Source organism: Podarcis pityusensis (assembly GCF_964106645.2).
Source record: "Podarcis pityusensis genome assembly, chromosome: 18".
Classification (NCBI taxonomy): domain Eukaryota; kingdom Metazoa; phylum Chordata; class Lepidosauria; order Squamata; family Lacertidae; genus Podarcis; species Podarcis pityusensis.
In genome coordinates, this window is record NC_138043.1 from 5,161,992 (window position 1) to 5,179,979 (window position 17,988).

General features: G+C 49.0%; 1 protein-coding gene across 1 annotated transcript in view; it reads right to left on the minus strand.

Annotated features, from left to right (window-relative positions):
- Nucleotides 1-16,646, minus strand: part of SSBP4 (single stranded DNA binding protein 4) — a 40,756-nt gene extending 24,110 nt beyond the window's left edge. The window contains exons 1-4 of the mRNA XM_080989062.1: nt 16,368-16,646; nt 11,164-11,236; nt 9,393-9,454; nt 2,385-2,469 (exon numbers count right to left, since the gene is read on the minus strand). Of these exons, the coding sequence (XP_080845188.1) occupies nt 2,385-2,469; nt 9,393-9,454; nt 11,164-11,236; nt 16,368-16,423 (276 nt within the window). The 5' untranslated portion in view covers nt 16,424-16,646. The remainder of the gene's footprint in view (nt 1-2,384; nt 2,470-9,392; nt 9,455-11,163; nt 11,237-16,367) is intronic.
- Between the last annotated feature and the right edge of the window lie 1,342 nt (nt 16,647-17,988).

The following is a 17,988-nucleotide window of genomic DNA, read 5'->3' on the forward strand; positions in this document are numbered from 1 at the left end:
AGGGCAGGCGCTGCAGCCACACGAAACAATCAAGGCAGACCCATCGCAACCCGGATCCCGTTCCATTTCCTCCGGCGCGCTCAGAGAAGACTCAGGACCCCTGTTTCCATCTGCCCCACCCAAACAACACTCCTGTACCCCACTGAAGATATGGGGAACCACTGGAAACTACGTTTACAAGATTTAATCCCACCCCCTCCGGCAACAACCACTATCCAGACTCTCTGTTGGGGTGCAGAGATGGGGAGCGGGCTGAGAAACTTGATCACCCCCCCCCATTTCAAAGAGCCCCCCTGATACGCAGGATGAGACCCACCCTGCCCACAGACTGAGGTGTCACAAGTCATTTTGGACTCACAGCTGTCCATGGAGGCGCAGGTCAATTCTGTGTCCAGGGCAGCTGTTTATCAGCTCCGTCTGGTATGCAGGATGAGACCCTCCCTGCCTGCAGAGTGTCTCGCCAGAGTGGTGCATGCTCTGGTTAGCTCTCTCTTGGACTACTGCAATGCGCTCTACGTGGGGCTACCTTTGAAGGTGACCCGGAAACTGCAATTAATCCAGAATGCGGCAGCTAGACTGGGGACTGGGAGCGGCCGCCAAGACCATATAACACCGGTCTTGAAAGACCTACATTGGCTCCCAGGACGTTTCCGAGCACAATTCAAAGTGTTGGTGTTGACCTTTAAAGCCCTAAACGGCCCAGTATCCCCGAAGGAGCGTCTCCATCCCCATCGTCCATCCCAGACACTGAGGTCCAGCTCTGATGGCCTTCTGGTGGTTCCCTCATTGCGAGAAGCAAAGCTACAGGGAACCAGGCAGAGGGCCTTCTCGGTAGTGGCACCCTCAATGTGGAACGCCCTCCCATCAGATGTCAAAGAGATAAACAACTACTTGATGTTTAGAAGACCTCTGAAGGGAGCCCTGTTTAGGGAAGTTTTTAATGTGTGACATTTTAATGTATTTTTAATCTTTGTTGGCAGCCGCCCAGAGTGGCTGGGGAAGCCCAGCCAGATGGGCAGGGTACAAATAATAAATTATTATTATTATTATTATTATTATTATTATTATTATTATTAATCCAATGCTCCGCATGCCCTGAGCGGCCAGACTTTTTTAGGCGTCGCAGAGTTAAACTATGGAACTCCCTGCCACTTGAGGCAGCGATGGCTATGAATTTGGATGGCTTCAGAAGAGCACTGTACAGATTCAAGGAAGGAGGAGAGGGCTATTGATGGGTAACTAGCCATTATGGCTATGCCCCCTATTCCAGAACTGGAGGAAGCGGTGCTTCTAAATCCCAGTTGCTGGGAACCTCCAGGAACGGAGAGTTGCTCTCGCACTCGGATCCTGCTCCCTGGTTTCCCACGGGCCTCTGGCTGGCCCACTGGCTGGATCCATCAGCTGCATCTTCTTGCGTTGCTGCGGGTTGGACTAGATGACCGCCAGGGGTCCCTTCCGAGGCTACGATTCTACCCAACATCTTAAGTCTGGCTGGCCCCCCAGCAAAGAGAGAGAGAGAGAGAGAGAAGGGGGGAGGCAGGCAGAGCCGGGGGGCTGTGGGTCTGTGTGTGTGTGTGTGCTGGAGGAAAGGTGGTCCAGAGAGGATGCGGTTTCCATGGAAACCGGCAGGGAAGGATGCTCAGCGAGAGGTGTAGAGATGCCAGCCACCTACAGAAGCAGCCGCACAGAGCTCGTTCTCGGAAAACAGAGAGAGTCGACCAAAGAACGCTGAATTCTTTTCTACCTATCCTTCGCTCCACACCCCACACCCCCAATTACAGGCAATTTTAATTTTCCCTGTCAATGTGTCTTTCCTCGTTGTTAGTTTTCGAGGCGGACACATTTCCTCCCCCGATTTTAAAACAGTCTTTCAAATCCCCTACCCCCCACTCTGTGGTTTTATAATCATCCGATTTTATATTTTTGGGGGTTTACAGCAGCGAAATAGAACAACAACAAATACATAAATAAAATTAAAAACCGTGAGAAAATTAAAAAGGAATGCTAATTAACCGTTGTGGAAGGGTCTCTTCTTAATTGCCTGCACAGGCCTTGGCAAAATAGGCGCTTGGAATGTAAAAACAGAAAAATGTCTGCTAGGTCTCTATAGCTGTGGAGTATTTGCTAACTTGGCCCCCAGCAGATGTTTTAGGGAGCGCCAGACGAGGAGTTGTAGCCAGATACATCTGGGAGGTTCTCAATTGACAAAATAGTTTATTATTATTGGGGGTTAAACACACACCTCCCAAAAACTGCTCCCTGCTGAATGTTATAGCAAGAAGAATCGGTCCCTGGCCTTGCTTTTTTCTTCTCCTTTCCTCGTCCCTCCTCCTCGCGCCTTCCTCGCATGCCACGCCTTTGAGACGGCAAACGTGCGTACTCACGTAATCGTGGAAGGTCTTGGCTTCGCTCGAGTGCTCGCACGTCTCCCTCCGGTCAGGTGCAGCGCAGTACAGGTCCCAGAAGACACTGCGAATTAAGGGGGGCAGAATTAAGATACGTAGCTCTGTCCTAGACCAGATCAAGACTAATTTGCCCATCCAGCAAAGGGCCAAAGTGGTTGCTATAACTGCTTTATATACGTTCTAACACGAAATACCTTTAAAAGCAGGGTGCATAAAAATTGATGATTTTATAAAAAAATAAATTGATTATTTTGATTTAAATTGGATTTTTAAAATAAAATCCTTTTGGGGGAAAAATCTTTCTAAAGATTTTCTATTTAAGTTACATTAGGAAACAAGGATTTGTTTTAAGTTTTTCATGTGTGCTAAAACTCTATTAACTGATGTGGTTCAATTTTTTTTTTTTTTAAAAAAAAACACCTTAGACTGAGTTTTGGCATGGATACATATGCTATTATGTTGCTGCTTTAGCAAAATAAATTGTTTAAATTGTTATTATTTTTCTCCTTCCAATGAAGTACAGCAGAAAAGTTGCCCAAATGTAAACAGTTAACTTATTAAAACTCACGGTAATTTCATGATTATCTATGTATTCCTAATAGTATAACCAAATCAGTCATTTTTTTATATAACTGTCAGAACTACTCTGAAAATTTATTATTCCAAAAATGAAACCTCCCTCTGGTTGTAAATATTAAGATTATACCAGCAAGAATGAGTCTTTTTGTAAAAATATATATAATTTAAATCAAATATTACTGACTAGTGATTTAAATCCACCCTGTTTAAAAGAAAAACTTCTTATAAGGTTTCCTTTTTTTAAAAAAAAAACCCCAGACATCAATCTTAATTAATTAAATAATCTTAATTAACCTTAATCTTAATGACGACATTGTCTTAATTGCCCGCACAGACCCGCCGGAATAGACAAGTTAAAACAGGAAGTCACCGGGAAGTTAAAACAGGAAGCCCCCCCCCCGCTGCATCTCTAGTGGCAGAGAGTTCCGCCGGACGAGGTCGAATGGGCTTCGCTAACTCGGGGAACGCCGAACGACGCTCCTGCAGGCGGTCTCAGCGACCCATAGAATTGGAAGGGACCCTGGGGACCAACTAGGGCTGAGCCCACAGGGCACAGGAAACCCCACGCTTTTCCAATGTCCACCAAACTTTCTGGGATAATGAATTTTTATTTTTACTGGGAGGAAACAATTGATTTAGTGTGATCTTATCTGGAGGTGGCTGAGGGAATGCAAATACACAGCGTATAGGGCAAACTTTTTTCAAAGAGGGCCAAATTTGATGAAGTGAGGGCTGACCACAGCTGCTGAGCTTTTTTTAGGATTAAAGTTCTTGAGCTTTTTTCACTATTTTACCCCAAAGTTGTTGTTGAGGTTTTTTTAGGATTTTACCCCAGGACATATACTGCCACAGGGACCGGATTAAATCGACTGGCGGGCCAGATTAGGCCTCTGAAATGGACTCTGGACGTGTATAGGGGGTAATCCACTGGGAGCAAGAATATTTGGGGAACTGGGAGATGGGACTCGGTGATTCTACAAATGGAAAAGGGACCGGCTTGTTTGTGGGTCATCCGGGGAGGGGGGGGGGAGACACAAACCAAATTAAATAATTTATTTTAGAGTGATGTGTTACTTAGCTGTTTATAGCCGTACCTTGGTTTTCGAACAGCTTAGTTCCCGAACGTTTTGGCTCCTGAACGCCGCCAACCCGGAAGTGACTGTTCCGGTTTGCGAACTATTTCTGGAAGCCGAACGTTCTAACGGGGCTTCCAATTGGCTGCAGGTTTTGGTGCTTGCGCATGCGCAGAAGCGCTAAATCGCACTTTGCGCATGCGCAGAAGCTCTGAATCACGACCCACGCGTGCACATGCACGGCGCTGTGGGTTACGAACCCAAGTGTCTTGTGTGTGTGTGTGTATATATGTGTGTGTGTGTGTGCGTATCTTGCTATAGAAATAGAAACATAAGGCTGTCGTCACGCTGCCATACGGCAGCTCAAACGGCTCTCCCCGCTCGGCGTTGGTTTTCATAGAAGATGCGCATGCGCAGAAGCTCCGAATCATGACCTGTGTGCGCGCACGCGCGGCGCTGCAGGTTGCGAACACTGCGGGTTGCGAACCCGAGTGTCTACACTGTGTGTGTGTGTGTGTGTGTGTGTATATACAGTGGTACCTCGGGTTAACTACTTAATTCGTTCTGGAGGTCTGTTCTTAACCTGAAACTGTTCTTAACCTGAAGCACCACTTTAGCTAATGGGGCCTCCTGCTGCTGCCGCGCTGCCGGAGCACGATGTCTGTTCTCGTCCTGGAGCAAAGTTCTTAACCTGAAGCACTATTTCTGGGTTAGCAGAGCGTGTAACCTGAAGCGCATGTAACCTGAAGCATATGTAACCTGAGGTACTACTGTGTGTGTGTGTGTACACTGTATGTATACAGTGGTACCTCGGGTTACATACGCTTCAGGTTACATACGCTTCCGGTTACACACTCCACTAAGCCAGAAATAGTGCTTCAGGTTAAGAACTTTGCTTCAGGATAAGAACAGAAATCGTGCTCCGGCGGCGCAGCGGCAGTAGGAGGCCCCATTAGCTAAAGTGGGGCTTCAGGTTAGGAACAGTTTCAGGTTAAGTACGGAGCTCCGGAACGAATTAAGTACTTAACCCGAGGTACCACTGTATATATAAAAAATGTGCTATATGCATCTTGCTATAGAAATAGAAATGTAAGGCTGTCGTCACGCAGCGCAAACAGCTATCCCAGGTCGGCATTGGCGTTCATTGAAGAACCCATGCTGCCCCTGACTGAGGAAGGGGGAGCATAGCTATTGTGGCGAGTAAGGTAAAGGTAAAGGTACCCCTGCCCGTACGGGCCAGTCTTGCCAGACTCTAGGGTTGTGCGCTCATCTCACTCTAGAGGCCGGGAGCCAGCGCTGTCCGCAGACACTTCCGGGTCACGTGGCCAGCGTGACAAGCTGCATCTGGCGAGCCAGCGCAGCACACGGAACGCCGTTTACCTTCCCGCTGGTAAGCGGTCCCTATTTATCTACTTGCACCCGGGGGTGCTTTCGAACTGCTAGGTTGGCAGGCGCTGGGACCGAACGACGGGAGCGCACCCCGCCGCGGGGATTCGAACCGCAGACTATGCGATCGGCAAGTCCTAGGCGCTGAGGTTTTACCCACAGCGCCACCCGCGTCCTATCGTGGCGAGTAGCCACTGATAAAAAGAAACCGAGAGCAAAAAAGAATTGGGGTGGGGGGTGGCAGAGACACAGGAGAAACGATGGAGAGAATGAGAAAGCAAGGAAATATTTGACCCTTGACTAGAGCGTTGGGGGGCTGCCAGGAAGGATTCCACACACAAAAAAAAAAATAGATGCATGCTATTCCGAGCAAACCCCATTCATCTCCCCTCCCCCAAGAAAAAAAAATTGTGGCGCCATTTGAAGGAGAAATTTGGGGGGAGACAAAAAGGGTACGCATTTATCAGTTGAGGTCTCAGCCCCTCAACTCTCCTCTGCGCCCCCCCCCACCGAAAAATGAGGCAGTTTTTTCCCCTCCGTTCCAAATTATATCCATGTGTGGAGAAACAAGGCAGCCAGACTCTATAGAGTGCAGGGAGGGGATATTTCCGGGGGTTTTTTGGGGGGGGATAACAAGGAAGCGGAGGGAGAGAGAGGAGGTTTTGAATGCGTTCCAGTTCTGCCTGAAGCCAGAAGCCGAAGGGAAAGGCGGGGAGGAACTATACTTGGCTTTATTAAATAGGACCCCCCCCCAAAAAATCTGGGATCTCCCACCCCCTGCAAAAAAAACTTGTGCCAAAGTTTTGAACTCGTTTTTTTGTACCTTGTGTTTTTGGGTGTTAATGGCAAACCCCGGTTTGATGAATCGATCACACGGGTTGTATGGGGGGGCTATACAAAACAACCCCCCCCCCGGTACAAAACCTTTGACACAAGTTTGGAGGGGACCCCAAATTTCTGGGTTCCTATTTAATATACTTTCCAATGCCAAGCTCTTTTAAAAATTTCTGCCCCCTGATATGAGGCTGCACTTTAATGTTGTGTTTTAATCTCGTTTTTAAGTTGTATTTTAATCAATTGTTTTGATACCTGGTGTTAGCCGCCCGGAGCCCAGTCTTGGCTGTGGAGGGCGGGGTATAAATAAAATTTTATTATTATTATTTTTTATTATTTTTAAATCCGCAGGTCACCAGGAACCTCACAACTGCCTAGAATCACATAATTGCAGAGAGAGATGGGGCCCCCAGCGGACATCTAGCTCAACCCCCCTGATACAGGCGTCGCCTTGACGGGCAGTGCAAAATTTAGTATAACAGCGCCATCAAGTTAATTATTTCCAGGTTGGTGTTGGTGGAGTGGTCAGAGTGTCGGGCCAGGATCTGGGAGGGTTCAGGGTTCAAATCCCGCCGCAATGGACCACGAAGCTCCCGTTAGGTGACGCTGGGGCACCCAGCGACTCACTCTCAGCCCAACCTACCTCGCAAGGTTGTCGTTAAGATAACATGGGGAATGGGTGGAGGACCCTGAAGGTGGACAGCAAATGTAATCAAAGAAATAAATATTATTGAAACTGATTAGCCATCTTTTATTAGAATTCATCATGCGAAAGGCTGGTCTGGATGAATCCCTAGCCGGAATTAAGATTGCCGGAAGAAATATCAACAACCTCAGATATGCAGATGACACAACCTTGATGGCACAAAGTGAGGAGGAATTAAAGAACCTATTAATGAGGGTGAAAGAGGAGAGCGCAAAATATGGTCTGAAGCTCAGCATCAAAAAAACGAAGATCATGGCCACTGGTCCCATCACCTCCTGGCAAATAGAAGGGGAAGAAATGGAGGCAGTGAGAGATTTCACTTTCTTGGGCTCCATGATCACTGCAGATGGTGACAGCAGCCACGAAATTTAAAGACGCTTGCTCCTTGGGAGAAAAGCAATGACAAAACTAGACAGCATCTTAAAAAGCAGAGACATCACCTTGTCAACAAAGGTCCGTATAGTTCAAGCTCTGGTTTTCCCAGTAGTGATGTATGGAAGGGAGAGCTGGACCATAAAGAAGGCTGATTGCCGAAGAATGGATGCTTTTGAATTCTGGTGCTGGAGGAGACTCTTGAGAGTCCCATAGACTGCAAGAAGATCCAATCTCTCCATTCTGAAGGAAATCAGCCCTGAGTGCTCACTGGAAGGACAGATCCTGAAGCTGAGACTCCAAGACTTTGGCCACCTCATAAGAAGAGAAGACTCCCTGGGAAAGACCCTGATGTTGGGAAAGATGGAGGGCACAAGGAGAAGGGGACGGCAGAGGACGAGATGGTGGGACAGTGTTCTCGAAGCTACCAGCATGAGTTTGACCAAACTGCGGGAGGCAGTGGAAGACAGGAGTGCCTGGCGTGCTCTGGTCCAGGGGGTCACGAAGAGTCAGACAGGACTAAAAGACTCAACAACAACAACAAAATTGTTCCAAGAGACCACGCTGTGGACTAGAAACTTAAACAGGCTTGCTCTTTTTTTCTTTGAAATCAGAGGTCTTCACAGCATGGGGAGCCTGGCTTCCTGACCCTAGATGTACCATGATCGAGCGTTTCTGCCTAATCATTTTTTTGTCACAAGTGATCGCGGATCTAGGAAGTGTTTTATATGGTGGGAATCCCAAACTCACACCAACGTCGGGTTTTCAAACCTCTAGTCTGATGAAGAGTTCTGCGTTACTGCAAAGCTGGCATGCTATTTCATGAGATTTTGGGAGTCAGCCTAAAATAAGTTTTGGGGATTTCGAGGGAGGGCATTTCGGGGGGGGGGAGGCATGGTTGACATGACCGAGGCCTATACATCTATGCCCAGTTTTGAGAAGGTTGGGGGAAGAAATGTCCATCTCCCCATAGTGGGAGTCAGGACAGGCAAAAGGAAGGAGTTCGAGTTCAGCAGCGACGGCCACCGACAGCTTTAACATGAAATCTCTGGGTTGCGGGTTCGAGTCTGACCTTGGGCCAAAGATTCCTGCATTACGGCGGCGGGGGTTGGTCTGGATGACCCTTGGGGTCCCTTCCAACTCAGTTTTGCTAATAATTCACTATCGACTAATATGTAGTCTATTGTGCCCTTCCAACTCTACAAATCTAGGGTTCTAGGATTGGGCAAAGTTGTGATGAGGGTTTCTAGCTGACATTCTCCCACCGCTATTGGGGGCAGCGATGCCTCGGAGAACAAAATGGGGAGGGTCCTGCTGGGGAGGGCATATGGTCAGCCACTGAATGGGCCCCCTTTGGCCTGACCCAGCCACTGGCTTCTTCTTAGTTTCTTTGTTGTTGTTTAGTCGTTTAGTCCTGTCCGACTCTTCGTGACCCCCTGGACCAGAGCACGCCAGGCACTCCTGTCTCCCACTGCCTCCCGCAGTTTGGTCAAACTCATGCTGGTAGCTTCGAGAACACTGTCCCACCATCTCGTCCTCTGTTGTCCCCTTCTTGTGCCCTCCATCTTTCCCAACATCAGGGTCTTTTCCAGGGAGTCTTCTCTTCTCATGAGGTGGCCAAAGTCTTGGAGCCTCAGCTTCAGGATCTGTCCTTCCAGAGAGAACTCAGGGCTGATTTCCTTCAGAATGGAGAGGTTTGATCTTCTTGCAGTCCATGGGACTCTCAAGAGTCTCCTCCAGCACCAGAATTCAAAAGCATCCATTCTTCGGCCATCAGCCTTCTTGATGGTCCAGCTCTCACTTCCATACATCACTACTGGGAAAACCATAGCTTGAACTATACGGACCTTTGTCAGCAAGGTGATGTCTCTGCTTTTTAAGATGTTGTCGATTCCTAAATGGAGCCTCCATGGACAGAGACAGTCTACCTTAGAGTGGTCACACACGTGCACGCACCCACCCACCCACCCCTCCCTGGACAGCTCCAGGCCCCCTCCCACACCCCACCCTTTTGAAAAGGACGTAAAACGTACTTACCACCACCAGGCGTGCAGAAATCCGGGCGGTTCCCCGAGCGTGATGTTTTTTTCCCACCGAATCTGGCCCCAAAAAACACCCCACAACTCAGTTAAGACAGGCTGGAGGGAAAGTGGTTTGGTACCCCAAGTGGGGAAGCTTCTAGGGGAGAATGCAAAGGGAAGGATGCCCCGAAGGTTGGGACGACGACGAGGACACAGATGTGCATCGGGGGCAGAACACCTGCTTGACATGCAGAATGTCACTCCTTGGCACCCGCTATTAAAAAAACCAGCTCTTTCCTCGGAGCAGGAGACTTAGAAATTTATTTTTAGAGGGTGTGTGCCGTTGCTTCACAGGTAACAGCAGCTGCTGGGCTTGCAGAATGTTTCTAGGCATGGGCTGGGAAGGACTGCTGCTGCCAGTCCGTGCCGACGGGTCGAGGCTCTTCCTGCCTGCATTTTGCCTGCGTTCAGTGAATTACCGTATTTTTCGCTCTATAGGACGCACCTGACCATAGGACGCACCTTGTTTTAGAGGGGGAGAACAAGAAAAAAAATAACTCTCCCCCTCTCTGCTCAGCGCCCCTTCAGCGAAGCGGCAGGAGAAACGGAGCCCCTTCCATTTCTCCTCCTCTGCTGAAGCCGGAAGAGTCTTGCTCTCCTGGCTTCAGCAAAAGGAACCCGAAGCCTTCGGAGCGCAGTGGCTATCTCTGAAGCCTTCACAGCGCAGCGCAAGTTCCCGCTGCGCTCCGGAGGCTTCAGGTTCCTTTCGCTGAAGCCAGGAGAGTCTTGCTCTCCCGCTGCGCTCCAAAGGCTTCAGGCGGCTATCCCTGAAGCCTGGAGAGCGAGAGGGGTCAGTGCACACCGACGCCTCTCGCTCTCCAGGCTTCAGCGAAAGCAACGTGAAGCCTCCGAAGCACGGAGGGAGCGCTCCCTCTGCGCTTCGGAGGCTTCGCGTTGCTATCGCTGAAGCCAAGGAGCCTGCATTCGCTCCATAAGACGCACACACTTTCCCCTTAATTTTTGAGGGGGGGGGACATTTTATCATATGTGGTGGGATTGTAAGGTAATTAAAAAAATTTGGGAAATGATATACAACGAATTGAAGAAAGTGTTTCATTTAACATTTGTTTAAAAACCTGAGGCATTTTTGTTGGGGATTGTAGGGAAAGACCTGCCAAAAAAGTTGAAAAGCATCTTCATGTATGTGACAACGGCTGTGAGAGTTTTGGTAGCACAAGGATGGAAGACTGAAGAAACCCCAACTAAAGAATCATGGCAAGAAAAATTGATAGACTATGCAGAACTGGCAAAACTGACATACAAGCTACGGGACAAGGATAACTGTGACTTTAAGGATGAATGGGAACCCTTTACAAAGTATCTGAAGACGCAACAAAGCGAACTCCTTGGCAGGTTTTGAATAAACATTCACAAACTTTTTATTGATAATAATCAGCTAAATAGTTTGAGGATCTCTACAACTGTGTAACATGCAGAAAACAGCATTCTTAGAGAAACCAAAGACTGGTACTCAGGGAAGTCGGAGGGAGGGAGGAAAAATGGGGGGGGGGGGAGACAAGGATGATATGTTTTTGGATAATATGTCTTGTTATAATTTTGAATAAAAAAAATTTAAAAAAAATTGGAGGGGGAAAAGTGCATCCTATAGAGCGAAAAATACGGTATTTGCTTCCGCCGTCTCCCCAAAATAAAATAAACAGATAACTTCTTTTTTTGCAGGTTATGGCTCTGCCCCCATCCCCTCTTCCAGACCCCCATCTCCTCACCTCTGAGAGGAAGGTCTGCGCTGATTTCTGCGCCCCGATGTGTAGAAGGTATTCATAAACGTACAACGCCAACCTGGAGGGGTAAGAGGCGTCAGTCAAGAGCCTGCCGGGCCTGGATAGCTCAGTTGGTGAGAGCAGGGTGCCGAAAATACCAAGGTTGCGAATTCGATTTCCGGTCATTTCAGGGGGTTGGTCTAGATGACCACCAGGGAACCCTCCAAGTCTATGGTTTCTGATTCTATTATGCTCCCCCTCCCCAAAGCCCCCTTTCTACCTATTCCCAGCAAATCCTTTGCGCGGGGATGAGGACCGTATCCGGCCCCTTTCAAATACTGCTGGGCTCCCAGCCAGCCAGCAGGACCAGTGGTTAGCGTTGGTGCAAAGAGATGCTATTTCGAAAACAGGCAATCTCTCCTGAGAGGGGAAAAGGTGTCTTAAGAACAGGGGCAACAGCTATGACCTGCGACGGCGATGTTCTACGCTCCCCTGTCGGAGGCAGTAAACTCCTCTGGATAATATCAATCGCCGGGAATCACAAGCCGGAAGCAGCGCCAGATTTTGGCGATTTCCCTGAACCAGGTGCCGAGCAGTAAAGGTAAAGGGACCCCTGACCATTAGGTCCAGTCGTGGCCGACTCTGGGGTTGCGGCGCTCATCTCGCTTTATTGGCCGAGGGAGCCGGCGTACAGCTTCGGGGTCACGTGGCCAGCATGACTAAGCCGCTTCTGGCGAACCAGAGCAGCGCATGGAAACGCCGTATACCTTCCCACCGGAGTGGTACCTATTTATCTACTTGCACTTTGTGCTTTCGAACTGCTAGATTGGCAGTAGCAGGGACCGAGCAACGGGAGCTCACCCCGTCATTGCGGGGATTCAAACTGCTGACCTTCTGATCGGCAAGCCCTAGGCTCTGTGGTTTAACCCACAGCACCACCTTGTACCGAGCAGACGGGGCCCAAAAATATCACAATTATTATTTATTAGATTTGTCGGCCGCTCTTCCAAGCACAAAACCCAAGGTGGTTGGCAGCAGGAAAATGTAAGATAACAAAACACACAATGCATAAGGATGTGCTTTCGCTGCTCAGCTACAGTCCCAAGGTCTTAGTCCTCATGGACAACCGTAGAATCGTGGAGTTTGCAATGCAGGAATTTCAGCTGAAGAATGCAAGGCAAGACAGCCTTCAAACCTCTGCTTAAAAACCTCCAAGGAAGGAGACCACCTCCAGAGGGAATCTGTTCCACTGCAGAACAGCTTTTACTATACAGGATGCTAGCATAACAACAGGGACACAGGTGGCGCTGTGGGTTAAACCACAGAGCCTAGGGCTTGCCGATCAGAAGGTCGGCGGTTCGAATCCCTGCATGGAGTGAGCTCCCATTGCTCGGTCCCTGCTCCTGCCAACCTAGCAGTTCGAAAGCATGTCAAAGTGCAAGTAGATAAATAGGTATCACTCTGGCGGGAAGGTAAACGGCGTTTCCGTGCGCTGCTCTGGTTCGCCAGAAGCGGCTTAGTCCTGCTGGCCACATGACCCGGAAGCTGTACGCCGGCTCCCTCGGCCAATAAAGCGAGATGAGTGCCGCAACCCCAGAGTCGGCCACGACTGGACCTAATCGTCAGGGGTCCCTTTACCTTTTAGCATAACAACAACAGCAACAACTGCAACAACAACAACAACAGCAGCAGCACCAGCACAAGCATATATTTCCTATTTTCACAATACAGTGGTCCCTTGGTTCTCAAACTTAATCCGTTCCGGAAATTCCGTTCCAAAACCAAAGCGTTCCAAAACCAAGGCGCGCTGCTTTCCCACAGAAAGCATTGCAGGACGGATTAATCCATTCCAGGCTTTTAAAAACAGCCCCTCAAACAGCAATTTCATGCGAATTTCACTATCGAACGAGACCGTCGATCCACAAAACGAAATTGATAAACAATGTACTGCAGTCACACAATCCATCCATCAGTAGCTTGTACTGGGTTCCACGCAGTCGCAAAAGCGCCGTGACGACAAAAACGCAAAAATAAATACGGTGGTGCCTCGGTTTAAGTACTTAATTCGTTCCGGAGGTTCGTTCTTAACCTGAAACTGTTCTTAACCTGAATCACCACTTTAGCTAATGGGGCCTCCTGCTGCTGCCGCACGATTTCTGTTCTCACCCTGAAGCAAAGTTCTTAACACGAGGTACTATTTCTGGGTTAGCAGAGTCTGTAACCTGAAGTGTCTGTAACCTGAAGCGTATGTAACCTCAGCGTAACACTCAAATCGGAAGAGCGACACTCAAAACAGAGCACTTTCGGCTTCCGAAAAAGTTCGCAAACCGGAACATTTACTTCCAGGTTTGCCCTGTTTGGGTTCCAAGTCGTTTGAGAACCAAGGCATTTGAGAACCAAGATAACACTGTCATTCATTTTGGTGCATTCATGAATCTTCTCATTAGGTACCTGTATGAATACAGGTAAAGGTAAAGGGACCCCTGACCATTAGGTTCAGTCGTGACCGACTCTGGGGTTGCGGCGCTCATATCGCTTTACTGGCCGAGGGAGCCGGTGTACAGCTTCCGGGTCATGTGGCCAGCAGGACTAAGCCGCTTCTGGCGAACCAGAGCAGCGCACGGAAATGCCATTTACCTTCCCGCCGGAGTGGTACCTATTTATCTACTTGCACTTTGAGGTGCTTTCGAACTGCTAGGTGGGCAGGAGCAGGGACCGAGCAATGGGAGCTCACCCAGTCACAGGGATTTGAACTGACAACCTTCTGATCTGCAAGCCCTAGGCTCTGTGGTTTAACCCACAGCACCACCCGCGTCCCTTGTATGAATATAGCTGTATATATATTTTTTTGGGGGGTGCCATATTTTGTCCTCGCTCAGGGCAGCATATTACCAAAGTCCGCCTCTGTGGGGAGAGTCGATTCCCCTATGGGGGGGCTGCTGTTTGGACATGGGGGCAGCCGGACTGGACCTGCCCCCTTGGGCCTGATCCTACCCCAGTGATCTTCCTATGTTAGGAAACTTGCTATCCTTTCTGGTTGTTGGGTAACTCGAACTCCCAATAAGCCAGCATGGCCAATGGTCAGAAATGGAGGGAGGTGGGGGTCCAGGAAAGACCACGAACTCCGTTCCCTGTGCTGGGGGGGGGGGTTAACTGAGACTTCCCCCCCCAAAGGCTCTGTAGGGTTGGAGATGGTTCTGTTGGATCGGGGCAAATCACCTTGCATGCAGAGACTCCAAATGCCACATATGACCAGTTATTATTTAATAAATTTATAGTCCAGTTTGTGGGAGAAAAAACTTAACGCAGGACGAGCTGTAATTCTCGCATTGCAGGGGGCTGGACCATAGCGGTCAACTTTCCCCTTTTCTTGCGAGGAATCCTATTCGGAATAAGGGAATTTCCCTTTAAAAAAGGGAAACGTTGACAGCTTTGGGCTGGACAAAATGACTTCTGGACTTCTAACCCTGCAAAGCTAGGCATCTTGGATAAAGGGCAAAAACAATATACGCTTTCCCCCGGAAAATAAAATAAAATAACCATTTTGGCAAACTCTGGAGGGAAACGAAACTAAAAATTGTTACAGCAAAATAAACAACAACTGGATAGTAGCTCAGCTGGTTAGAGAGTGGCTTCATTGGAAGGGGTTATAATAAATAATAATAATAATAATAATAATAATAATTTATTTATACCCTGTCCATCTGGCTGGGTTTCCCCAGCCACTCTGGGCGGCTTCCAACAAAATATTAAAATACAATAGTCCGTCAAGCATTAAAAGCTTCCCTAAACAGGGCTGCCTTTAGATGTCTTCTCAAAAAGTAGGCTAGAGGACTTCCGCGGTCCCTTCCAGCGCGACAATTTTACAATTCTATAACACCCCCCCCCAAAAAAATATATAAATATGCAATGCACAGACATTTTAATCCGAATCGCAGATCCTAAACTCCGTATGTGTGGATGGCCAATCCAAGGCTCAGTGCCTGGTAAGCCGCAGGTAGACTGCGTCTGTGGCTGGGGGCTTGATTCTTAGCCGTCACCATTGCTCAGAGTTCCCCCTTTGGGGCTGAATTTTTTTTGGGGGGGGCAGGGAATTGGTGATGAAGACTTGTGCTCTAATCAATTTGCCATTAGCCCTTGTTCAGAACCTCATCCTCTCCCCAAAAAATAAATAATTGCCCAGGATGGCTGCTGGATGTGGCTGGATGCAGACGCCCCCAAAAATGTTCCTGCATGCCCCTCCCAGAACTGTCCACCAGGTCTGCCAAACATTTGGGGGGAAAGCAAGTTATGAGCAGGTCATCTCAACTTGACAACACCCTCTAAGGTCCAGTGCACATCCATATTTTGGGGGGGGCACACATTCTGCCCCCACGCCCTCTTTTCACCTCCCCCCCCCACGAAATACTTTCAGACCCTCTCTGCCCCCCCCAACTCCAAAGTCCCCTTCTCTGTTGTGGCCCTATCCATGAAACCACACACAAACCCCAAAACTAATTTTCCTTCTGACAGAGCCCATGAATTGCTAGGGAAGTAAAGGGGTGGGGAGGCAGGTCAGGAACCCCCCAGCTTTAAAACACCCCCAGGCCTGCTTCTGATTCATGGAGGGGGGGTCCTCCGCCTGGGAAACTCAACACTGGAAGTTTGCAGAGGGGTTGGGCTGATTTTGGGAAACGGGCTCCCCAAATCTCCAAAGGAAATTGATGTTTGGGGGGGGCTGTCTTTTGGGGGAGGGGGTCCCGCTGCCTGATAAAACTCCCTTTGGGAAGTTTCGGGAGTGCATTTGGAGGGGCGGGGGGGGGGGTGAGTGAAACCGGGCTGATTTTGGGGGGAGACGGGGGTGCCCAAATTTTAGGGAAACTGATATTTTGGAAACTGATGTTTGGCAGGGGGGGTTCCACCGTCTGAAAAGCGAGGAAGTTTCAGGAGTGGGTTTTTCTCTGATGGGGGGAGGTGAGTGGAGCTGATATGGGGGGGGGAGACCCCCAGATTTCCAAGGGGGGGTATTTTGGGGAGGCGAAACTCCACCTTGGAAGTTTTAGGAATGCTTTCATTTTTTGTGTGTGGGGATAGGGTTTAGGCTGAGAGGCACTGAGCTGATTTTTTTTTGGGGGGGGTCTCTAGATTTCCAAAGAAAGGGGTCTTGTCGGGGTGGTCGTGGGTTTTTTTTCGGGGGGGGGAGGGAAGGAGGGAGGGGGTTTCCAACTCACTTCTCTCGCGCCTGCCCGTCGGAAGGTACGCCGGAGCCTTTCCCTTTGGCGTACATGGCTGGCTAGGGGGGGGGGGTCTCTCCGGCGTTTCTGGAGGGAGGGGGGTCCGCACCTGCAGCTAGAGGCAGGATCGGGGCCGCCACCCCGGGGAGCATCGCCGCATGGCGCCCTCAAGGCTCCTCGGCTCCAGGAAGCGGCGGGCGCGCCAGGCTAGACGCCGCCGCGGTGATGGCTCCTCCGGGCGGGCTGGAAGAGACCCTCCCTCCCTCCTTGCTTTTGCTTTTCTCTCTCCCCCCACCCCCCTTAAAAAAAAATCCTCTTTTTTTTTTTCAGTGGCTCTTCCGAGGAAGAAGCACCCTCCCTCTTCGACTGCAACGCGCGCGCTCTTAAAAGGGCAACGGCGCCGTCGGAAAGGAGTGGGGCGCGCGCGTGCGTTTTTTGGAGACGCGTGTTCTTTCCATCGCCAGGTAAAAAAGGATGCTTGGGTATCCTGACATGCCGCGCCGGGTTTACGTGTAATCCAAACAAGCTGTAGCTCACCCCTAAAAAAAATTATACACAAATAACATTGGGATTCATTGATTGTATGGGGAAATAAATTGTGAAGGTATATGAAAATATACCTGTAAGCTAAACAAGCTATAGCTTGCCCCTAAAAGAATTATACACAAATAACATTGGGATTCATTGATTGTATGGGGAAACAAATTTTGAAGCTATATGGAAATATCTGGCAAGGACCGCATTGCATACAAAGATTAAAAGTACTGTACAATACTTTCCTTTTTCTTTTCTTTTTTGCCTTTATCATCCTTTATTATTTTATTCACATAATATACATTCTTTACAACAAAGAACTCCAAAGTAAACAGACAACGCCAAAATAAAATCGGGGGGGGGGGGTAAAAATTAAAGGGGGGGGAATAACTGGATTTACATTTCCAAAATACATAAGATAAAAAAAAGAATAAAATGAAATCTACGTACAGCAACAGTGTTTTGTGTTGTGTAGGTTCCGATGTGTAAGTCACGGGCCTAGCCCATCAGTGGACTACTATGGTGATACAGTAAAGATAAAGGTAAAGGGACCCCTGACCATTAGGTCCAGTCGCGGCCGACTCTGGGGTTGCGGTGCTCATCTCGCTTTATTGGCCGAGGGAGCCGGCGTACAGCTTCCGGGTCATGTGGCCAGCATGACTAAGCCGCTTCTGGAGAACCAGAGCAGCGCACAGAAACACTGTTTACCTTCCCGCCGGAGCCGTACCTATTTATCTACTTGCACTTTGATGTGCTTTCGAACTGCTAGGTTGGCAGGAGCAGGGACCAAACAACAGGAGTTCACCCCGTCGCGGGAATTCGAACCGCCGACCTTCTGATCGGCAAGTCCTAGGCTCTGTGGTTTAACCCACAGCACCACCCGCGTTCCATGCCGCTGTAGTAGCCTACATAAATAACATCCCGGAGGGCCATTCTCTGCCACTTTCAAGGCCCGACAGGGTTTCTTCCAAGAGCACAAGGTTGCAAAATGCAGGCCCACAGGAAACTCGCCCAGAAATTTGAACCCTTCCCTTCATGCATTCAATCTAAAAGGTTAAATGCAATCATAAGTGAAACTGAAATG